We start from the raw sequence: 24,039 nt of genomic DNA, 5'->3' as shown, positions 1-24,039 counted from the left end.
CCCTGTGCTGTGTTTATGGCCATTTATTAAATTTATGTCAATTATTAAAGCAGAGCCAGCCTCATGCAAGGGGGAGTTTGGGCTGGTAGCTGAGATGATAAATTCACTCCTCCCTCCTGATTTGGCTTCAGTGGGGACCAAAACCACTCCAAAAAGCCGCTGAGAAGTTGATGTGAAAATTTGAATTAATTTTATTAAAGCAAAGCCAAGTGAGGAGCAGCGAGCTGCAGGGCTCTGGAGCTCTGAGGGCTCAGCTGCTGTGCACGTATTTCATGGAGGAGTTGAGGATGGCCAGGCCATTGAGCTTCCTCAGCTGCTGGATGTGCCTGCAGAGACAACAGGGGACAGCTGGTGACTGAAAATCAACGTTTAGAGCTCTCTCTGCTCTGCCCAAGCTCTCAGGGGGGCTTAATGCTATAAAGGGCTCAATGTATTCAATATAAAATATTCAATGTTTTATATATTTGTATAAAATATAATCTAGTCTATATAAAACAGAGTTTCTAGATGATGAGAATAGAATGGAGTGGAATGGAGTGGAATGGAATGGAATGGAATGGAATAGAATAGAATAGAATAGAATAGAATAGAATAGAATAGAATAGAATAGAATAGAATAGAATAGAATAGAAAAGAATAGAATAGAATAGAATAATAACAACAACACAGAGTTAATGCAGATACTCTTAATAGAGTTTCTAGTTTATTATTGCCCTCAGAAAGGCACAGAAATGACATTCTTCAAACAGGTTAATTTCAGATTAACAGAACTAAGAAAATGAAGAGTTTCCCCTCTCTCTCTGCTGTTCTAGACCAATCTCCTACAGATCTGCACTTCCCCAGTGAGCAGCATTCCTTCCAGTGCAGTCCCTGAGAGATGTGGGGACAGGACTGGCACCCCAGGAGCCCTAAAGGGACTTGGGGACAGATCACAAGGGGGAGTTCTGCCTGCAGGAAGGAAACAGAATTCATGGAATATTTACCTAAATTACCCTAACAGCTCTGGACTGGGCTTACCCTGGTTTCTTTCTCAGGGATAACAGAATCAGGAAATAAAAAATATCCCAGAAATAACAGAATAATAACAGAAAAGGGAAATGAAAAAAAGCAGTTCTGGGGCTCACCTTGGCTCAGCCACGCAGAGCCTGCCCAGGGCAATGGCAGAGTTCTGCTGCACAGAGGTCCTGACAGCATCACCCCCGGCGTGCCTGAGCAGCAGCTGCACCACGCTGGAGCCCAGCAGGGCCGAGGCAGCCCCGGGCAGCAGCAGGCACTGGCTGAGGCAGAAAGCTGCATTGCCCACTGTCAGCTCATCCCCGGAGTGCAGCAGCCCCAGCAGCACCTGGAACCCTGGCAGGAGGAGAAACCTGGTCAGAGAGAGCCAGAGCTGCTCCCTCAGCAGCACCTGGAACCCTGGCAGGAGGAGAAACCTGGTCAGACAGAGCCAGAGCTGCTCCCTCAGTAGCACCTGGAACCCTGGCAGGAGGGGAACCTGGTCAGAGAGAGCCAGAGCTGCTCCCTCAGTAGCACCTGGAACCCTGGCAGGAGAGGAACCTGGTCAGACAGAGCCAGAGCTGCTCCCTCAGCAGCACCTGGAACCCTGGCAGGAGGGGAACCTGGTCAGACACAGCCAGAGCTGCTCCCTCAGCAGCACCTGGAACCCTGGCAGGAGGGGAACCTGGTCAGACACAGCCAGAGCTGCTCCAGCTGTTCCCTGCTGGCTGCACAGTGACTCTGGTGCTGTTTCCCTGGAAAAGCTGGGGAACAGGGGGATTTCCTGGCAGTTTCAGCTGCCTCAGCTCCTCTTGCCCAGTGTTCCCTCTCACAGAGAGCTGAAGGTGCCACCTTACAGAATCCCAGAATGATGAGGTTGGAGGAGACCTCTGAGATCATCGAGTCCAAGCTGTGCCCTGACACCCCAACCAGACCAAGGGCCATGGCCAGTCCTTTTTTAAACACCTCCAGAGGTGGTGATTCCACCTCCTCCCAGTGCTTCATTATTAACTGCCTATTAATCCATTATTAACTGGAGATCAGGGGTGCTTTTAATAGGAAATCACAAGTTTCACTCACTTTTATCCCCCTTCAGCAGCTCCTCCTGAGCTCTCCTGCTGCTCTTGGTGCAGACAGAAAGGGTCTTGATGGCATAGCTGGAAGTGAGCTGTCCTCCAGCCTGAGGGGTGGAACAGGGAGCAAAAAACCCAGGGAGCAAAAACCACAGTGAGAAATCCCAGGGAGCAAAAACCACAGTGAGAAATCCCAGTGAGCAAAGCCAGGGAGCAAACCCAGCTCCCCCTCTGTGCCCAGAACAGCCTGGGCACCAGGGCACACCCAGGGCATTCATCCCAGGGTGACAATCACAGAAATCTCATTTAATTCCTGCCACTAATGAACACACAGCACTCCCTGGGTCTCTGCAGCCAATCCTTTTTAAATCAACTCCCCTTGACAAGAGCCCTGTGGCACAGATTTTTCTTTAGGTTAACTTGATCTGCATAAACACCTGCTGGGCACAGAGGGTGAACAGGAAAATTGAAAGAAAAAAAAATTAAAGAATAATTACAATCAAGAATTTTTTAAAAAATAAGAAGAATTGAAGGAGAAAAAAAAAAAGAAAAAATAAAAAAATTAAAGAAGAATTAGAATTAAGAATGAAAAAAATCAAGAAAAAAGAATTAAAGAAAAAAATTTAAACAATTAAAGAAAAAAATTAAAAGAAAAAATTAAAGAAAAAATTAAAGAAGAATTAGAATTAAGAATGAAAAAAATTAAAAGAAAAAAGAAAAAATTAAAGACTAATTAGAATTAGGAACTAAAAAATTTAAGAACAATTAAAGAAAAAATTAAAGAAAAAATAAAGAAAAAATTAAAGAAAAAATAGAGAAAAATTAGAATTAAGAATTTTAAAAATGTAAAACGAAGCCTGGGATCAGTGTTCCAATGGCCAAGGATGCAGACACAGCCTCCAGGGACAGGAGGATAAGCCCAGGGGGAGGTGGATTTGCTCAGGGCACTGTGCAGGCAGAAATGAGGGAAGCTGGATTTACTCTCAGGAGTTTGAGCATTTTCTTCACCACTCCTGCTGCCACCACCTCGTGCACTGCCGAGGGCGCCGCGGGCAGGAGCCGGCTCAGCACTCCCGTGGCTCTCTGCACCAGGGAAAGGAGAAACAAAACCCAACTTTAGTGGCCCAGCACTGCACTGGTTTGTTCCTTGCACGGTGAGAGTGAGGTCATTAAAGTGCTGGAAGGAGAAATTCCCAGGAATTAAGGAAACCCAGAACTGCAGAATCTAACAAAGAACAGCTCCAGGATGTGACAGTGTGGAGACTGAGCAGAGCAGAGCTTCAGCACGGGGAGAGAGGAGGCCCTGGGTGCTCATTCACTGCAAATAAAAATACAAACTGCTGGCACTGAGAGAGGGGAGCCGGCTCTGAGCAGCTCCTGGGGGCTCAGGGAGGGACTCAGAGCCCCCTCTGCTCCCCTGGAGTCCCACAGGAACTGCAGAGGGAACACCCCAACACCCAGACTGCCCTGGCTGCTCTGCTCCTCCACTCATCTGAAAGGGTTTTACACTGAAATGTTTGTGAGAGCTTCTCTTAGATTTCAAGGGAATCTTGAAAACCTCTTGCATCAAACGATATAAAAATGAATATAAAAGTGGTTTGTTGTTTCTTTTTTGCTATTGGGAGTGGTTTAGGCTTCAAAGCCTCCTGCACGGGGCAGAAGGTGGCTCTGAGCTCAAACCCAGCTTGGGTGGGTGACTTACTGTGACAATCCTCCCGTCCTGATGGCTGAGCAGAGCCAGGCACCTGCCACTGATGGGCACAGCAAAGTCCTGGAAAACACAGGGGAAACACGGGAAAAATGGGGAAAACACAGGGAAAACATGGGGGGGAAATGGGGAAAACACAGGGGGAAACTTGGGGACAAAATGGGGAAAACTCAGGGGGAAAATGGGGAAAACACAGGGTAAACACGGGGAAAAATACACAGGGAAAATCCAGGGGAAAGTCAGGGGAAACTCAAGGGGAAACTGAGGAAAAATCCAGGGGAAACACAGGGAAAACACAGGGGAGACAGTACAGGGAATACTCAGGGAAAAGGCAGGAGAAACACAGGGGAAAGTCAGGGAAAGTCATGGAAAACAACTCAGGGAATACTCAGGGGAAACACAGGGAAGACACGTGGAAAACACCACAAGGAATACTCAGGGAAAAGGAGAAACTCAGGGAATTCTCAGGGGAAGCTGAGCTGCAGCTGGGCTGGGATGGCTGGAGGAGAAATTGCCCAAGGCCAAAGGAATCCCCTGGAGGTCAGGGGGCAGCAGCTCTGCAGCACCCGGGGGAATTCCTGATGGGATCCTGAGCTTTGGACAGTTGGGAATGTAACCAGGACCTCACAAAACATTTACACCACCATGGAAAGATAATTTGTGCACTCTACACTGGTTTTTCCTCATGGCTGTTTGTATAGTGGAGGTGGTGGCAGAGGAGGAGAAAATCCTGCAGCTTTTTTCACTTTTCAGCCAACTTAAACGATCACCTACCCTTAAAAACAACTGCAAAACTGTAATTTATTATTATTATTTTACTTCCCAGGTGGTGCTTACCTGGATGGTGCTGTTGGACTCGAGCAGCAGGTTCATCAGCAGCCCCAGCAGGGCAAACACACACTGCTGGTGCCCAGGGCTGGCAGCAGGGCACCCGTCCTGGCACAGAGCAGGAAATCAGCTCCAGGGCAGGACTGGCAGGGGAAGCTCTGGGAAAGCTGAGCTGAGCACACCCCGTGACACCAACCCAGCGTGGCACCAGAGCTGCACCCCAAAGCCCCAGGGATGTTCGGGGTGTCCCAAGATCCCTCCCCACCCTGGGATGTTTGGGGTGTCCCAAGAGATCCCTCCCCACCCTGAGATGTTCAGGGTGTCCCAAGAGATCCCTCCCCACCCTGGGATGTTCAGGGTGTCCCAGAGATCCCTCCCCACCCTGGGATGTTTGGGGTGTCCCAGAGATCCCTCCCCACCCTGGGATGTTTGGGGTGTCCCAGAGATCCCTCCCCACCCTGGGATGTTTGGGGTGTCCCAAGATCCCTCCCCACCCTGGGATGTTTGGGGTGTCCCAAGATCCCTCCCCACCCTGGGATGTTTGGGGTGTCCCAAGATCCCTCCCCACCCTGGGATGTTCAGGGTGTCCCAAGATCCCTCCCCACCCTGGGATGTTCGGGGTGTCCCAGAGATCCCTCCCCACCCTGGGATGTTTGGGGTGTCCCAGAGATCCCTCCCCACCCTGGGATGTTCAGGGTGTCCCAAGATCCCTCCCCACTCCTGGGATGTTCGGGGTGTCCCAGAGATCCCTCCCCACCCTGGGATGTTTGGGGTGTCCCAAGATCCCTCCCCATCCCAGGATGTTTGGGGTGTCCCAAGATCCCTCCCCATCCCAGGATGTTCGGGGTGTCCCAAGATCCCTCCCCACCCTGGGATGTTTGGGGTGTCCCAAGATCCCTCCCCATCCCAGGATGTTCAGGGTGTCCCAAGATCCCTCCCCATCCCAGGATGTTCGGGGTGTCCCCACCCCTGGAGCCCTCAGGCCTTGGGGACTGCTCACAGCACAGCCTCACCTGGAAGGTGCTAGAATACTGGAATTTGAAACTTTCTGTGCTGAAGAATTTGAAACTAGAATTTTGAACTTTCTGCACTGAAGAGCTTTAAACTAGAATTTCAAACTTTGTGTGCTGAAGGATTTTAAACTGGAGTTTTAAACTTCACGTGCTGAAGAGCACAGACCCACAGGGAAAGCCTTTATTTGACCTGAGGCTGTGGCAGAGCTCCCAGCAGGAAGGGGCCTCTGTGAAGGGCCCCAGCTGAGGGGGCAGCTCTGAGCCCTCCCCCCAAAAGCCCGGTGAGGGAAGGGCTGGGGGCTGGCAGGGGAGCAGACAGACAGACAGACAGACAGACAGGGGCAGGGCTGGGAATTTCCCTTACCAGCAGCTCCAGGCTGGCCTGCCAGCACTCCCTGCTCTGAGCCAGCTGTGCCCTCAGCCCAACATCTGCACAGAGCCTGCCCAGCACGGCCAGACCTTGGGCCAGGGCTGCCCAGGGCACCTGCCTGGCACACACCTGCCTGGCACACACCTGCCTGGCACACACCTGCCTGGCACACACCTGCCTGGCACACACCTGCAGACACAGCAAGGCAGGGCAGAATCAGCCCAAACCACCAGCAAACAGCACTGTGTGTGTGTGTGTGCCACCCCTCTGGCACTCCATGGTGAGCCCCAAATCTGCCCAAAGTTTGCAGATTTCCCTCATTTTCACCTCATCTTCAAGGCAGAACCACCCCAAACAGCACTGTGTGTGTGTGTGCCACCCCTCTGGTCATGGGCAATGGCACTCCAGGAGTTCTGGCAAACCCCAGCTGCCCAGGGTTTGCAGGTTTCCCTCCTTTCCATTTTATCTTCAAGGCAGAATCAGCCCAAACCACCAGCAAACAGCACATCTGGGTCTGTGTGTGTCTGTGCCACCCCTCTGGCACTCCAGGAGCTCTCTGGTGAGCCCCAGATCTGCCCAAAGTTTGCAGATTTCCCTCCTTTTCACTTCCTCTTCAAGGCAGAACCAGCCCAAACATCACACCTCTGTGTGTGCCCCTGGTGAGCCCCAGCTGCCCAAGGTGTCACAGCCATATTTTCTGGAAAAACCCCTTTGCCCAGGATGCACAGAAATAAAGTGGAAATAAAAGAACCAGATCTTCCCTACCAGCAGCTGGGTGAAGAAAGGTAAAACAGCCGTGGGAAACGTGGCCCGACACTGGGCTTGGAACCTGTTGGGGGATAAAAAACCAAAGTTGAATCCAAAAGCACAGCTCAGAGCAAGACAAGAGCAATGGGAAGCTCAGGAAGCTCAGAGCAGAGGGGGCCAACAGCCTGGCCCTGGCTCGTTTCACACCCTCACAGCACAGCTCCAGAGAAATGCAGGAGGAATTGAAATAAATTACCTTTCCTCCCCACTCAGGTCAGACAGGATGTTCATGGCACGATCAGCCCTTGCATCAGTGCACTTGACAAATGCCATCAAAACCTGCAGCCATCTGGTGTTAGAATAATATAAAAAAACAACCAAAAACTGCTGTCAGCCTTGGCTTCATCATGAAAGACCAAAATTCTGTTTGTTTAGGTTGTTGGTGTTTGGAGCCACAGTTAAATCTGCCTTTTTTAGCCCCCTCTGAGCTGTGGCTCGTTCCTTTCCCCTTCCCTCCCCAGGACAATGAGCAATGCCCCCCTGATTCCTCCAAGCAGGACAAGGACATTTCCCAGGGGGAGGGAGCAGCAGGATAAGGGACAAGGGCAGTGCAGTGGGGTTCCTTCCCCACTCACTGAGCCACGGCAACACTAAATAATCCCAATTTTAGGTGAGGAGGGACTCTCAGCTGCAACCCAGGAGATTTTAGAGGCACCAGGGCGAGCTCTGCCTGAGTGCTACACGGCTTTGGAGGAGGGGACTCCAAATTGCAGGAATTCATTTAAATCCTTTGGTTCAGACATCAGAACTTCCTGCAGCTCCACCCCACACACCCAATCCCACCTCAGTGCCACCTCAGTGCCACCAGGAATTCACAGATTGACCAGGCTGGGACAGACCTCAAAGCTCATCGAGTCCAACCCAGCCCCCAAAAAACCTCACCAGACCCTGGCAGCCAGTGCCACCTCCAGGCTGTGTTAAACACCCCCAGGGATGGGGACTGCCCCACCTCCCTGGGCCCTGGGAATCCCCAAAATTCCCCCAAATTCCCCCAAATTCCCAGAATTCCCAGAATCACAGAATGACCAGGTTGGAAGAGACCTCAAAGCTCATTGAGTCCAACCCAGCCCCATCACCTCAAACCAAACCCTGGCACCCAGCGCCACCTCCAGAGCCACCCCCAGGGATGGGGACTCCACCACCTCCCTGGACAGAACATTCCAGAACTTTCTCACCCTTTCTGTAAAAAGCCTTTCCCTGCTCTCCAGCCTGTATTTCCCTTGGCCCAGCTGGAGGCTGTGAGCTCTGGGTCTGCCCAGCCCAGCTGGGCACAGCCACTCTCAGGAGCTGCAGAGGGCTGAGGGCACCCTGAGCCCCCTCCCCTGAGCTGGGGCAGCTCTGACCTGCCAGGACCTTTCCTGCTGCTCTCACCTGCTCAGGTCCTGCCTGCCCAGCAGCCTCCGGCCCCCCTCGTGCTCAGAGTAGAGGGAGATCAGGGCCAGGGTCTCCCTCTGGATCTGGGCTGTGCCACAGGAGAGCAGCTCTGGCAGCTGGGCCCCCACCTGGGGCTGGGCCAGCAGGACACGCTGATTTTCCTCTGGAAGGAGAGAAAGTCTCTGCAATGTCCCTCATTGCCTTCCTCATCTCATTTCTTTCATTTTCTTCAGCGTGAATATTTTATTTAAACAGCTGAACCCACAAGTCAACACAACATTCTGCATTTCCACTTCACCACCCACCCCAGCCCATTTCTCACCCATTCCCTAAAAACAGAGGCGCCTGCCCAAGCACTGTGGATTGATAATTCTAAATAAATTCAGCCTTCTCTTCTGCAAAACTCTGCTTTTTGCAGGTGTAACTGCTCAAACCAGAGAAAATGGTGCATGTGGTGTTATCTTAGGAACAGCAAAAATCACAGGGAGTTTACTTCCCACCCCTGGGGTGGACTGGAAATGCTCCCAGAGTGGGAATTCCGTCCTGCCACAATGATGGCACAATCTGGGTGCCAGCCACACCTGGATGGGTGCAGGTGCCCTGGGAGAGGGGGGGCCATGAAATGCCAAATTAATCCCACGTGAATTAGCAGGGATGGGGGATCCCAAGGCTTTACCATTGCCAGCACAGGCAGCTTGGCACAGCAGGAGGAGGGAAAGGCAGAGCTCCACCTCAGCCGGGCTCCTGCTCTGTGCACAGAAGGCCCTGCTGAGAAAAGGCACCCTGAGACTGAGCCAAGGGAACACCCAGGGAGTGGGAGCTGGGATGTGCTGCACCCCTCAGGCCTGCCTGCAGCACCACCCCAAACATGGATGAACTAAAACCCCAAATATGGATGAACTAAAAACCCCAAATATGGACGAACTAAAACCCCAAATATGGACAAACTAAAAAACCCAAATATGGATGAACTAAAAACCCCAAAATATGGATGAACTAAAAACCCCAAAATATGGATGAACTAAAACCCCAAAATAGGGACAAACTAGAAACCCCAAATATGGACAAAATAAAAAACCCAAATATGGACGAACTAAAAACCCCAAAATATGGACAAACTAAAAAACCCCAAAATATGGACAAACTAAAAAACCCCAAATATGGACAAACTAAAAAACCCAAATATGGATGAACTAAAATACTAAACCAGCCTTAAAAGTGCCAGGAGCACCCAGGTATGCCCTGGTGCCCAGCCCCAGCCCCAGGGGTGCAGCCAGAGCCCTCGGATGCTCTTTCCTGCTCGGATTCTCCTGCAGAGCTGCTCTCAGCCCCAGGGACAGGGTGACTGCCTGGACAGAGCAGACAGCAGCAGCAGCCCAGGGTGCTCCTGGCTGCCTCTGAGAGCCCTGTTTGTGCCACAGGCAGGTACAAGTGCCTCCATTCAGGCTCAGGTCTGGGGTTACAGCCCCCTGCCAGCAGTCCATCCTCCTCTCAAGGGCTGGCTGTGTCCCTGAGAGCAGGATTGCATTCCCCGGGCTGGAGTGGCCCGGGCAGAGCTCTCACCCTCTGACAGCCTCGCTGCTGAGCATACTGAAGCCTTTGTTGGTCCTGAAGAGCGTCTGCCCGGTGCCTGCAGGGCAGAGACAAACACTGGGGCACAGCCAGGCCGGCTCCTGCTCTTCCTGAGCAGTGCTAAGTGAAAAGGTCACTGCAGCAGCAGCTCTGGGAAAACATCCTTGGGCACGGGGGATGCAGGAGGGGATGGAGCAGGAGAGGTGCTGAAGGTGAACCTGCTGAACCTGCTCTGGTTCACGCCTGGTGCTGTCGGTTCCAAGTGAGATTGTTCAGGAAGGTGAAACACAAAACTGGCTTTGTAACTCAACGGGCTTGAACAGACAATTACAAATATTTATGAACAAAGGAGACCCCAGTCCCTAAGGACTCCCAGCAGCTCAGCTGCAGCATCAGCCTGACTCTAAAAACGCTGTGAGCACCCCCTGGCCCCTGTGAAACACCAGCACTGCCAGGTTTGGGGTTCACATCCAGAACAGTCCCTGGGACCCTTTGGAACCTGCTCCCTGCCCTCTGCCTGGGTGACACTCCCAAATTAACAATTAACAAAATTAACGTTCTTCAGCGAACTCACGAGTGCTGACAGCTCCTGCCAGCAGCCTGATGGCCCCGCTGTAGTAGGGGATGGCGTGGCCAGGGCTGAGGATGCTCTGCAGCAGCTCCTGGATGTTCAGAGCAGCCTCACTCCCGGCCTGCAGCTCCCTCTGGGCGCTCTGCTCCTCCCGCAGCCGCTGCTCCTCCAGCCGGGCCTGGCTCACACACTCTGAGAGGGGAGGGGTGGGCAGGGCCAGGGGCAGGAGAAGTGACTCTGAGTTCTCAGAAGGGTGAATATAATAATATAATATAATATAATATAATATAATATAATATAATATAATATAATATAATATAATATAATATAATATAATATAATATAATATAATATATATAATATAATATAATATACATATAATGTAATATAATGTAATATACTGTAATATAATGTACTATACTGTAATATCATGTAATATAATGTAATATATATATATTAGGTTATGTTATTTAATATTCTATTATATATAATATATATTGTATATATAGATATACTATATAACCATATATAAGGATATATTTTATTAATTCTATTCTATTCTATTCCATTATAATAGTTCTATTATATTACATTCTATTACATTACATACTATATAATATAATATTTATATTATATATAATTATATATAATGTATATTTTATATATAGATATAATATATAATTATATATAATCTGTTCTATTCAAATGCTGCACTAAAACTACTCTAAAGGAAAAGAAAGGAGACATCAGACAGCCAGAAATAAACCCCTGTGACTGCCCAGAGTCCGACCCAGCTGGCTGGGATTGGTCATTAATTAAACACATGCTGGGCAACCAATTCTCCAAATCCCATCCCAGAGGAGCAAACAGGGAGAAGCTGAAGCTTCCCAGATCCCCAGGAAAAGAAATCCTGGCCAAGGGATTTTCCATAAAATACCATGGTGTAGGTCACAGGGAAACCAAGTGTGGCAGGGAAATTCTGCTCCCTCCAGCAGGAAACAAGGGTGAAAAGGAAATCTCTCACCTTTGAACAGCTTTTCCTTCTGGGGATCGATCTGCAGCATCTTCTCATAGCACTGCCTGGACTGCAGGGGGACAGAAAGGGGCTCTCAGTCCCTGCTGGAACAGGAGTCAGTGATACCAGGGATACCAGGGATACCAGGGATACCAGGGATACCAGGGATACCAGGGATACCCCACGGGTTCTGGGGCCATGGTCCTTAAAAAAGGTGAAAAGTAAAATTGGTGGGGACACAGATGTCACTCACAAAAGTCAGATACTCTCAGTCCCTGCATCTCAGATGACAAAAATCTCACAAAAGTCACATATTCTCAGTCACATATTCTCAGTCAGACACTCTCAGGTACTCTCAGTCAGATACTCTCAGACACTCTCAGACACTCTCAGATATTCTCAGTCAAACACTCTCAGTCAGGTACTGTCAGTCAGGTACTCTCAGGTACTCTCAAATACTCTCAGTCAGGTACTCTCAGATATTCTCAGTCAGGTACTCTCAGTCAGACACTCTCAGATATTCTCAGTCAGGTACTCTCAGTCACTCTCAGTCAGATACTCTCAGACACTCTCAGACACTCTCAGATATTCTCAGTCAAACACTCTCAGTCAGGTACTGTCAGTCAGGTACTCTCAGGTACTCTCAAATACTCTCAGTCAGGTACTCTCAGATATTCTCAGTCAGATACTCTCAGTCAGACACTCTCAGATATTCTCAGTCAGGTACTCTCAGTCACTCTCAGTCAGACACTCTCAGTCCCTGCATCTGCCTCCTGTTTCAAACTCCAAGGGAATTTTCCAGTGAAACCCAGGGAGCAAAAAGTCAGAGTTCCAGCAGAAAACAGGAGCTGAGGCAGGGCAGGAACCTCTCTCCCTCTGAGCCCCGAGGCAGAACAGAGTGTGGCCCCAGAGCTGCTCCAGCTTACCTCAGAGAAGTGCTGCAGGGCCAGGTGAGCCTTCCCCATCAGGAAACAGGCCTTCAGGCAGTTCTTATTGCACTGAGGCAAACCAGAAATTATCAGCAGACATGTCTCTAGAACATTTCAGCCTTTCAGAATTTTTTTTCCAGCATTCTGATTAACTATTAGAGGTGCCCAAAGCAAAGATTAGGGTAATTATACCATTTATTAGTGGTGAATAAAATTTATGCTGAATTATTACCCCAGGCACCCAGAAACCACAGGCTTGAGGTGAGGGTGGAAAGCAGGGTTTCCAAAAGGTGATTATTTTCCTGTTCATTTGAGTCAAAAATATGGATTTCTGTAAATAATGCTGATTTTATGGTCTTTTCCACTTGGCAATTGTGGAATTACCTTTAATGCCCACTCACAGTCACTGAGGGCTTTCTCATACTCGTGGAGCTTCAGGTAGGCCTGGAATAAAAGGAAAAAAAATCCAGGCAGAAGAATTGGAATCCCTTATACAATTTCTGCTCGCTGTTGCACAAGCACTGGCTAATTAAAAAGAATAAAATTAGGCTGCTGATTGGCCTGGCCATTGATTTGGCAGGGTAATTTCCATTCTTAACTTGTCTGCCATCTCCCTGGATTTCCCAGTTTAGAATCAATTGAACAGAGCTCTGTATGCACAAACAGACAGAGTGTACAAGGCAAACAGAGACTGCAAAGCAAATATTTCCCTCTGCAGTTATAGAAGGGATTCCTGGAAAAGCATTGTTTTTATTATATATATAGTATATATATCAAATAAATATATATATTATTATATTATATATAATACAAATAAATTATTATTAATAATAGAAAATCAGAGTATTTGATTAAAGCTGGGAACTGGAAGGATTTTCCCCCACCTGCTCTGCAGGAGCAGGGGTGGAACAGAGCAATGCTTTGGGGTTTCACCCTGGCACAGCCACACAAACCCAGCCAGAATTGGCTCCTGCCCTGGCACTGACCTGGGCCCTGTTTGTGTAGAGCTCCTGCTTGTCCCTCAGCTTCTCCAGCCCCTCCGAGTACCTCTGGATGGCCAGGGCAAAGTCTCCTGCCCTGAAGGCTTCATTGCCCTGCTCCTTCAGGGCTGAGAGCAGCAGAATGCAGAACAGCAAGAATGCCCATCAATATTTAATTTATTTCATCCCCAGTGGGACTGGGCAGGCAGAGGCCAAGCTCTCCTGCTGGAACAGCCCCAGGCTTCCAGCCCAGCCATTATTCCCATTATTCCCATTATTTCTCTGCAAGCATTCCCCTTCCAGAGGGAAACTGAGTGTTCCCTCCCCTCCCTCCATCCCAACCCAGCTCCACCACCTGAGATCCTGCAGGGAACCAGGAGCAGCAGCTCTGGGGAGCCCTGCCCCTGTCCCGGGGCTGGGCACCCTTGGTGGGCTCAGCCCAGGCCAGCTGTGCCCCCAGCCCCTGGCAGTGGTGTCTGGGCTGCTCCCAGCAGTCACCGTTTGCCAGCTGCTCGTTCCTCCTCCTGCGCTGGGCTCGCTCCTTGGCATCCTTCTCCAGAGCTGCCAGGAAGCCATCTGCCAGCCAGCAGAGTTGGGGCAAAGAGAGCAAACTTCATTAAAATAGGGGAAAAACAACAATTCCCAGGGTGCTTCTGAGTCACTTCTTAATAAAGGCAAATACCAAGGGACCGTTTCATTTCAGCAATTTAAGTGGAAGTGGCTGCCAAGCTGTCACAGACAAGGATGATGCCACCCCTGAGGAGTTGCACACCTGCCCTGCTCCTCTCCAGCTTTGCTTTGAAATCCACAATAAAAAGTGTAAAAAGAGAACAAGGCTCCCACCTGTGAGCAACACAGCCGTGCTGCTGAGACCTCGAGTGTGGTCCTAGATCTGACTGAGTTTTGGTTAGAGACACCAGGAAAAGTCAACTTGGACTTTGGCAGGGGGGGAATCAGCTCTTGCATGAGCTCCACCCCTGCTAGTAACTGGTTTTAGAGCTTGGCTTTAGAGAGGAGCACTGTCCTACCTGCATCTGCTGCCTGCACCCTCGGCGTGCCCTGCAAGAACAGAAACAGAGCTCAGGTGGTTTGGGGAAAGCCACAGCAGCACAGGGACACCTGGCTGGGCTGCACAAAGCCACAGCAGCACAGGGACACCTGGCTGGGCTGCACAAAGCCACAGCAGCACAGGGACACCTGGCTGGGCTGCACAAAGCCACAGCAGCACAGGGACACCTGGCTGGGCTGCACAAAGCCACAGCAGCACAGGGACACCTGGCTGGGCTGCACAAAGCCACAGCAGCCCAGGGACACCTGGCTGGGCTGCACAAAGCCACAGCAGCCCAGGGACACCTGGCTGGGCTGCACAAAGCCACAGCAGCACAGGGACACCTGGCTGGGCTGCACAAAGCCACAGCAGCACCAGGAGTGTCTGGTGCCCCCGAAACCCCCAGCCTGACACATAGCAGCAGCACCAGTGTGACATTTAAACAAAAAAAGGGCAAAGATCTGATAAATTCTGGCATTCCTGGGAAGTTCCCATCTGTGTCTTTAAAGAGGCAAGAGCTGGACTGAGCCCAGCTTTCATTTCAGAGGGAAAGGCCCTTACAGATGTGTTGATGAGTGTTCTGTTCACCGTGGTCCTGCTCTCCTCCTCCTCCTCCTCCTCCTCCTCCCTGCTGGCCCCTTGCTCTCGGAGCCTTTTCTCTGTCTCAGCAATGGCTTTTTCCTGCACAGCCGAGTCCGGGGACTTCAGGCCTTGCAGCAAATTGGCTAAAAAGTCACAGAAAAAACCCCAATAAAATATAGATACCCACAGGACTTCAAAGGTGGAAGCACCAGGAGTTCAGGTGGCACCTGCTTTGAAGGCACTGCTGACCAGGATGGCTTTTACCACAAAACCACAGAATCCCAGAGTGGTTTGGGGTGGAAAAGACCCTAAAACCCACCCAGTCCCATGGGCAGGGACCCCTCCCCTGGACCAGGATGCTCCAGCGTGGCCTTGGGCACTTTGAATAAACAGAAACTGTGCCAGGGTGGATTTCGCGTCGCTTTCAGGACAGACACCTGCAGTTTCTGCCAACATTACCGAAATCCACAGCAGAGAGCGGCTCTCGGCATCCCAAATAAAGGCGAGAGCCCCTCCGAGCCTGCGGCAAACACCGAACAAACCGAGGGGCACAGCGGGGATCTGCCCCTTTCCCACCGAGGTTCGCCGTCCTCGGCCCCGCTCCTCCCCTTCCCCGCTGTCCCCGCGCTGTCCCCGCGCCCCTCCGGCCACTCACTGACATCGTCCACGCGGCGCAGGAAGCGCTGGAAATCCGCCTCGGTGTCCTGGTCACGCAGCATGGCCGGGGGACACCGGGGGACAGAGAGAGGACACCGAGGGGACACCGAGGGGACACCGAAGGGACACTGAGAAGACACAGAGGGGACACAGACGGGACAGAGAAGGGACACCGAGAGGACACCGAGGGGCCCCCGAGGGGACAGCGGGAGCCGCCGGGGCCGGGCTCGCACCCGCGGCGCCGTTGCCAGGGGAACGCGCCTGACGCGGCACGCGCGGGTGGGCGTGGCGATGCAAATGAATGGGCGGGGTTACGAAAACGAGTCATGATGTGTTATTCAAATTAGATGGGCGTGTCTATGCAAATGAAGCTGTAATTTGGCGGGAAAGCGGCAGGTCCCGGCCGCGGGTCCCCGGCTCAGCATCCCGGGGTTATCCCGGCTGGAAAGGGGCTCGGGCAGCACCGAGCGCTCCCTGAGCCCCGTGCCCACCTTGTCCCCAGCCCGGAGCTGCGGCTGCCACGTCCGGGCCTTCCCGGACACCTCCAGGGATGGGCACCTCAAACCCCCCGGGCAGCCCCTGCCGATGGTTCAACTTTCCATGGAGGAATTCCTGCCGATGTCCAGCCTAAGGCTCGCCCCGATTTTTATGCCGGACTGGGATCATTTCCCTGTTGCGATCCCCCTGAAAGGCTTTCCGGATCTCTGCGAGGCGGCGGCGATGGAGCCTGTCGGCCACCGCAGGGAGCCCGAGCACCGCGGAGATGAGCTGCCCGGGATGGCACGTTCCGCACAGGGACAGGGACAGGGACAGAGACAGGGACAGAGACAGGGACAGGGACAGCTCACCCTGCGGCTGCTGGGCCTCCGGGAGCCGCATCCATTGCCCATCCACTGGCTGCTTCCCCATCCATCCTCATCAGCCAGGGATGGAATCCTGAGTGCCAGAGAGGTGCTGAGCTCCGCAGGCAGCCAGAGACCCCCATCCCTTCCACCCCTTGGCTGTAGGAACACCCAGGATCCCCCTTTCCCTTGCAGGAACACCCAGGATTTCCCTTTTCCTTGTAGGAACACCCAGCATATCCCTTTTCCTTGTAGGAACACCCAGCATATCCCTTTTCCTTGCAGGAACACCCAGCATATCCCTTTTCCTTGCAGGAACACCCAGGATTCCCCTTTTCCTTGCAGGAACACCCAGGATCCCCCTTTCCCTTGTAGCAACAGCCAGGATCCCCCTTTTCCTTTCGGGAACAGCCAGGATCCCCCTTTTCCCCCTCCTGCCCCAAACCCAATCAGTTCCTGTCCCTCCCCTCAGTGCCATCAGCTCTGCCCACACCACCCTCCATCCCAAAGGGGTTTTTCCCTCTAATGAAGCTGTTCCCAGCCCAGTGTCCAGTTACAAACACCCAGGAGGCCATGGCTGGGGGTTGGGATGCTCGGGAATTTGGGGGTTATTTGTTATCCCACAAAAGCTGGGGAATAAACCCAACAGGACAGTGAATGTGCAGAGGGGAGAGGCACCTTTAGTCTCTGAATACTTCAAAAAGCACTTCAAACGATGCTCTGAAGCTCATGCATGCTATTCACACACTGCTATCTGATAAAAGGCCAGATAATGATGATTTCTAGAAGGGATGAGAGAAAGAGGCAGCACAAAAATCTCCCTCCAGTCCCCCAGCCCCACTCAGACTTACCCCAAATTCAGCCTGGGGGAAAAGGAGCCACACTCAGCCCAGGTGACACTGCCAGTTGGGTGCCATGGCCTTAACAGAGGGAGAGACGAGGGAAAATTAAAATTAAATGGAAATTAAAAGGTCTGAGGGTTGAGAAAACGGCTGAAGAAACTCAAAGGTCTCATAAAGGATCCCTCAGTGGTTTTGCCATTGAGCACAGCCCCAGCTCCAGGGGCAGGGAAATCCCTTTGCAGTTCTCTGGGAGAAGAGGGAGGAACCCTGAGCTCCTCAGGCTCAGAGGGTGCAGCAGGGAGCCAGGAAAGGCCGGGCACAGGTCCCACCCAACTGGCACAACACACAGGGACCGGGGGGACTGAGGGGGCTCTGAACCCAGAAAGGGCAACCCCGAACCCCCAGGGGCAACCCAACCCCAAACACCCCCCCCTCCAACCCCAGACAGGACTTGGGCCAGTGGTGCTTCCCCACTTGGAAGAATTGGTGGTTTTTACATCCAGTGGTCAGGGAGTGACTTGGAAATCTCTTTTTCAGCTAAGTGGGAACTTCTGTGTGAGAATCAACTCTGTTTTGGCCAAACTGGTGAAGGTGAGACAACCCTCCCCATCCCACAATCCCCAGAGTAAAAAAATGGAAGTTGGGCATTTGGTCGATTTTTGGCTAGGATTTAGAAAAAAAAGATCAAGATTTTAAAACGAATGAATTGAAAGAATTAATTACATTCAAAGCTCATTAAGTTCAGGCACTCAGGTGAGGCTGGGCAGAGGTCACCTCTCCCACCCAACCCTTGCTCACCCTTTCCAGCCAGGCCACACAAAAGTGCCTTTTTGGGGAGAAAGCTTCCCTGCAGCTGTGAAACTGCATTTCTGTGCTTGCTGTCTCCAGGAAAGAAGTAAATAAAAGTGGAGGGACAAAGAAACAAACTTGCAGGTGCTTTTGGTGGCACTCAGGCGGGCCGAGGAGCAGGAGCAGAGCAGCTAAAGAAGGGCAGACTGCAGGCATCAGCTTTTTTTTTTTTTTTTTTTTTTTTTTTTTTTTTTTTTTGTAGTTTTTATTTGAACACAGTATTCTGACAGAATGCAAAGTCAAAATCCTCAGTTAGTATCAGTATTTACACCAGTGAGAATGGGGATCAAGGTGGAGTCGATGTTTCACTCGGTAAAAAGATTTTTTGTTTTTTTCTTTTTTTAACAAGATAGAAGGCCCCCAAAAGTAGGGAATGCTGGGGAAGGATGGCCATGGAGGGGCTGAGAACAACTACCAAAACAGCCTGGTGGTGAAAGACGTGGGGTTTGAAGGCTCCATAGAAAAGTGTGAAAAGAAAACGCCACTCTGGAAGCTGACGGGCGGGATGCACTATTGTCACCTGTACGAATGGTGCAGCACGAGATGGCACCGCTCCTGTGACACTGGGGACAGGCAGGGGGGGCCACGGCACTGCCACCAACCCCGGGGGGGCAGACATGGAGCGGCCACTGCAGTGCCACCAACCCCGGGGATGGACACATGGAACCACAGCAGTGCCACCAACTCTGGAGCAACCACGGCACTGACACCAACCCAGGGGATGGACACACAGAGCCACAGCAGTGCCACCAACCCCGGGGATGGACACACAGAGCCACAGCAGTGCCACCAACCCCGGGGATGGACACACAGAGCCACGGCAGTGCCACCAACCCCGGGGATGGACACACAGAGCCACGTCAGTGCCACCAACCCAGGAATGGACACACAGAGCCACAGCAGGGCCACCAACCCAGGGATGGACACACAGAGCCACAGCAGGGCCACCAACCCAGGGATGGACACACAGAGCCACAGCAGGGCCACCAACCCAGGGATGGACACACAGAGCCACAGCAGGGCCACCAAGCCCGGGGATGGACACACAGAGCCACAGCAGGGCCACCAAGCCCGGGGATGGACACACAGAGCCACAGCAGGGCCACCAACCCAGGGATGGACACACAGAGCCACAGCAGGGCCACCAAGCCCGGGGATGGACACACAGAGCCACAGCAGGGCCACCAACCCAGGGATGGACACACAGAGCCACAGCAGGGCCACCAAGCCCGGGGATGGACACACAGAGCCACAGCAGGGCCACCAACCCAGGGATGGACACACAGAGCCACAGCAGGGCCACCAACCCAGGGATGGACACACAGAGCCACAGCAGGGCCACCAACCCAAGGATGGACACACAGAGCCACAGCAGTGCCACCAACCCAAGGATGGACACATGGAACCACAGCAGTGCCACCAACCCCAGAGCAGCCAAGGCAATGCCACCAAGCCCAGGGATGGACACACAGAGCCACGGCAGTGCTACCAACCCTGGAGCAGCCATGGCACTAGGGAGGGGTCACTGGAAGGAGCTGCTCCCTCCTGACCATCCAAACCAGAGCTTTGGGATGGAGGGGACCTTAAAGCCCAGCCAGTGCCACCCCCAGACTGTCACCAGGTGCTGGGGTCTGAGCTCGTCCCCTTTTGGGACAAAAATGCCAACCCAGGTGGGGCAGCTCCCCCAGTGCCCATCTGGCAGGGGCTGTGGAGCTCCCTGGGCAGGTTTGGGGATGGTGCTGTGGCTCCTACCACCTGCTCAGCTTTGGGGTTACAGCACACACGGGTGACAAACGCAGCCAGAACTGGGCACAAAAAGGGACGGAGGCACTGCTGCTGCCCCGCTGTGTCATGGATTCATTTCTTTGGGGAAAAGAAAGGAATCCTCGGGGCCAAGGTCCCCAGAGGGCAGGGACACTGCTGTGGGGGTGTCACAAGGGCTGGCTTTGGGGGCGAGGCCCCATCCTGCCCAAAATCTGCCAGGACGGGCGGGGCAGCCTCGGGCAGCACCTCCAGTGCCCTCCCCGGGCTCCCAGGAGCTGAGCAAAACAAAACCAAAAACCCCACAGGCAGCACAGGACAGAGCACTGCCCCTCACAGCTGGAACAGAGCACTGCCCCTCACAGCTGGAACAGAGCACTGCCCCTCACAGCTGGAATGGACAGAGCACTGCCCCTCACAGCTGGAATGGGCAGAGCACTGCCCCTCACAGCTGGGACAGAGCACTGCCCCTCACAGCTGGAATGCACAGAGCACTGCCCCTCACAGCTGGAATGCACAGGGCACTGCCCCTCACAGCTGGAATGGACAGAGCACTGCCCCTCACAGCTGGAATGCACAGAGCACTGCCCCTCACAGCTGGAATGCACAGGGCACTGCCCCTCACAGCTGGAACAGAGCACTGCCCCTCACAGCTGGGACAGAGCACTGCCCCTCACAGCTGGAATGCACAGAGCACTGCCCCTCACAGCTGGAATGCACAGGGCACTGCCCCTCACAGCTGGGACAGAGCACTGCCCCTCACAGCTGGGACAGAGCACTGCCCCTCACAGCTGGAATGCACAGAGCACTGCCCCTCACAGCTGGAATGGACAGAGCTCTGCCCCTCACAGCTGGGACAGAGCACTGCCCCTCACAGCTGGGACAGAGCTCTGCCCCTCACAGCTGGAATGCACAGAGCACTGCCCCTCACAGCTGGAATGGGCAGAGCACTGCCCCTCACAGCTGGGACAGAGCACTGCCCCTCACAGCTGGAATGGGCAGAGCACTGCCCCTCACAGCTGGAACAGAGCACTGCCCCTCACAGCTGGAATGCACAGAGCACTGCCCCTCACAGCTGGGACAGAGCACTGCCCCTCACAGCTGGAACAGAGGGAATATTCCCAAGGAACACCCGGACACAGCCTCCACACCCCTCCTCCTTCTGGGAACGCCACCTCAGCTTGCTCCTCTCCGTTAAAGGCTTCTGCTCCTTCTAAGAGTTGTTCTCTTTCTCTTTTTAAATCATTTTAATTCCTGAACATTTCTTTTTTTTTTATTTTTGTTTCTCAAATCTGAACTAGCGCTACACCTTCCACATCCAAACTATGTTGAAGCTTTTATTATTTCAATACTATGACAAAAAACACGGTTCACACTAAAATAGTCACGCACCCACAGTGCACAAGCTTGCAGATCTAAAGTAGAATTAAAAAAAAAATAAAAGGGAAAATAAAATAAAATAAAATTAAAAAAAAATAAAGGAAATAATACCCAAAACCCCAAGAGGAGGAACATCTCTATACAATGGGCTGGTCTCTCCCTACACTCCTCTGCCTTCCTTCTGCTCAAAGCTCCTTTTCACCCCAAATCTCAGTGTCACTCCACGATTCCTGATAATAAATCCCATGGATCAGCTCCCCACCCCAAATCTCAGTGTTGCTCCATGATTCTTGATAATAAATCCCATTAGTCAGCTCCCCACCCATAATTTCATTTTTCAGGTGCTGCCTCAGCCCTTGCCCAGGGATGGTCCTGGCACAAATTCCAGCCCCTGCTCCTGACTGCAGGGTGGGAGCTGCAGGACGGGTCTGGGGTCTGCCCAGCACCTCTGGAGAAAAGAACTTTTGGGTTTTAGTTTTAGGGTCAGAGGACAGGACATGGTATTTACTGAAATTGGACTTGGCTGAAATGGGGATTTTCTGCATTTGGAATTTTCTGAAATTAGTGTTTACTGAAATTGGGACTTTCTGAAACTGTTATTTACTGAAATTGGTGTTTACTGAAATTGTTATTTACTGAAATTTGTATTTACCGAAATGGGAATTTGCTGAAATTGGAATTTTCTGAAACTGGAATTTGCTGAAATTGGAATTTACTGAAATTAGGATTTTCCACAACTGGAATTTTCTGCCCTGATCAGGAGGGGTTGATTTGGTCACACACCTGAGCCCAGACCAGCCCAAACTGTCCAACCTCCCTGGTGCCCCCAGAGCTGAGGGGGCTCCGTGAAGGAAAGGGGAGAATGTCCTAAAAAAGCAGAGATGAGATTTCTCTTATGCAGTCAGGCCCAGGTCCAGCGAGGGACTTCAAACTGAATTTAAGCACAGAAGGATTTTCTCCAGCAACCCCCTCAGCCCAAGCAGCTTTGGGGACTGCTGGCTAAAGCCCTTGACTGGTGGCAAGTGGTCTGAACACCCCCACCCCCCAAAAAAACCCCAGACCAAACCCCAGCATCGCTTTTCTTCTTACTCCAGTAAGAAATAATAATAATAATAATAACAATAATAATAATAATAACAATAATTAAGAAAAGAGAAAAGGGGAAACGACTACTGTAAACATCCATGGTTGAAAATGTCTCCCTTTGCAAAGCAAGCATGCTGCTACCCTAGTGTCTAAAGGACTGGATTGACCGAAAAACCAAAAAAAGGAAAAGGGGAAAAAAAAAAAAAAAAAAAGGCAGCTATTTTACACATCCATTTCAACACAACAGAAGTTAAAAAAATATCTGTCAATTGTAAACACTGGAAAGAACCAAAGTTGGCCAAAACAAAGCAAAAAACTAAAAAAATAATTGAACGTAAAATTGGAAAAGAAATGTAGAGTCTGAATACTGCAAATTGAAACACATCCCCCAAAGCTGCAATTTTGGCATTCTTCCTAAAAAAGAGATAACAATAATAAACCCCAAATAAAGGTGGCGAGCAGGATTCAGTCACAAAGGGCTCGAGACACTTTGCATACTGACCAGATACAAGGTGAACAGAAATTATAACTTATTTATGAGGCTTTACATATTTCAAACTCGACTGAAAAGTATAAAAATAAATTGTGGACTTTGTTCTTTAAGCACCAGCTGTGCCCAGCAGCACAGTGGTTATCTCTGCTATACTAACAAAGAAAACAACAGGGTCTCTTCTCTTTTTTTTTTGTCTTTTTTGTAGGTTTTTTTTTGTCTAGGACTACTTGATTTTGAGCTTCCCAAGCACACTGCAAGCAGCGTTGCAATGTTTGCCTGTTTGAACACACACAGGGCCAGCTGAGCCCTGGTTTGGTGATGGGTTTAACCCTGTTTTTAACACGTTTTACTTTTTAAAAGCAAGTGCACAACGAATAGAACCTTTCTAGAAATCTCAAAGAAAGCAAACAACAGAAATCAAAATTAAAAAAAAGAGAAGAAGAGGAAAAAAAAAAAAAAAAGAAAAGGAAAAAAGAGACATTCCCTCCCTCCCCCCATTGATGCATTTTTCTGGTTGGTTGGTTTGTCTTTCTTTTTTAAAAAAAGGCAACAGACACTAGAGGAATGAGATGGGTGTGTGGGTTGTGATTTCAATGCTCGGGTGAAGGTTTCTGCCGTCCCCTGCGGTGCTGATCATGCTTTGCTCTCGCTCTCCTTTGTCTGTGTGGCTTCGTTGGGCACCGTCTTCACCTCTGCCGCGGGGCTCTTCCTGTCCTGCGCGGCGCCTTTGTCCTCTGCTGGAGTTTTCCTGGGGAGAAGCACCACAAGGACAGGCTTTAGAGGCACACAAACACAGCTGGCCTGAGAGCGGCTGCCTGGGAGCACAGCTCCGGGAGAGCCCAGCTCAGCTCCCCACCCTGCTGCCTTCAGGTCTGCATTAACGTGTTCTGGCTTCTCCTGCTCAGCTCCAGGGCTGCAGGAAGGAGCAGCAAGGAAACCTCCCCCAGCTGCACAAGGACTTGGCCTTAGCACCCCAAACTGGTATTTACTGGAACTGGGATCTCCTGAAACTGGTATTTACCAAAACTGGTGTTTTCCGAAACTGGAATTAGCTGAAACAATTTGGAATTTGCTGACAATTCAGCAGCAATCCCATTTTTTGTGTTCCTACAGGAAGCCAGTCCTGAAACCCCCAGGGTGCTGGAGAAAGGGGAACACAGAAGACGGGAATTCTGTCCCAGACATCTTCACAAGCCTGAGGGAGGTGACACCCTCACAGGTGACAACTGCCAGCCCAGCCAGGCTCCAACATCTGCAGCACAGCTG

At 51.4% G+C, this 24,039-nt stretch overlaps 2 protein-coding genes across 4 annotated transcripts in view; both read right to left on the bottom strand.

Annotated features, from left to right (window-relative positions):
• Positions 1–239: 239 nt before the first annotated feature.
• On the bottom strand, positions 240–15,742 carry TTC12 (tetratricopeptide repeat domain 12). Its single transcript, XM_018923054.3, has 21 exons — positions 15,519–15,742; positions 14,843–15,006; positions 14,262–14,292; positions 13,732–13,809; positions 13,240–13,361; positions 12,638–12,697; positions 12,251–12,322; positions 11,334–11,394; positions 10,313–10,501; positions 9,730–9,796; positions 8,843–8,931; positions 8,164–8,329; positions 6,989–7,081; positions 6,751–6,814; positions 5,980–6,174; positions 4,612–4,710; positions 3,769–3,837; positions 3,048–3,149; positions 2,074–2,173; positions 1,125–1,350; positions 240–326 (listed from the first exon to the last, which is right to left on the bottom strand). The coding sequence occupies exons 1-21, from the start codon at positions 15,580–15,582 to the stop codon at positions 251–253; spliced, it is 2,187 nt and encodes a 728-aa protein (XP_018778599.2). The 5' UTR covers positions 15,583–15,742; the 3' UTR covers positions 240–250.
• A 6,530-nt stretch (positions 15,743–22,272) lies between these two features.
• NCAM1 (neural cell adhesion molecule 1) overlaps positions 22,273–24,039 on the bottom strand; it is an 80,162-nt gene continuing 78,395 nt past the window's right edge. The window contains exon 18 of one of the 3 annotated variants that reach the window (XM_050983520.1): positions 22,273–23,521. In XM_050983520.1, coding sequence (XP_050839477.1) covers positions 23,407–23,521 — 115 coding nt within the window. In that variant the 3' untranslated portion in view covers positions 22,273–23,406. The remainder of the gene's footprint in view (positions 23,522–24,039) is intronic. The other 2 variants (XM_050983521.1, XM_050983523.1) reach the window with 2 other exon arrangements.

Source organism: Serinus canaria, chromosome 24 (genome assembly GCF_022539315.1).
Source record: "Serinus canaria isolate serCan28SL12 chromosome 24, serCan2020, whole genome shotgun sequence".
Lineage (NCBI taxonomy): Eukaryota > Metazoa > Chordata > Aves > Passeriformes > Fringillidae > Serinus > Serinus canaria.
This window is presented reverse-complemented; position numbering and strand designations above follow the sequence as displayed.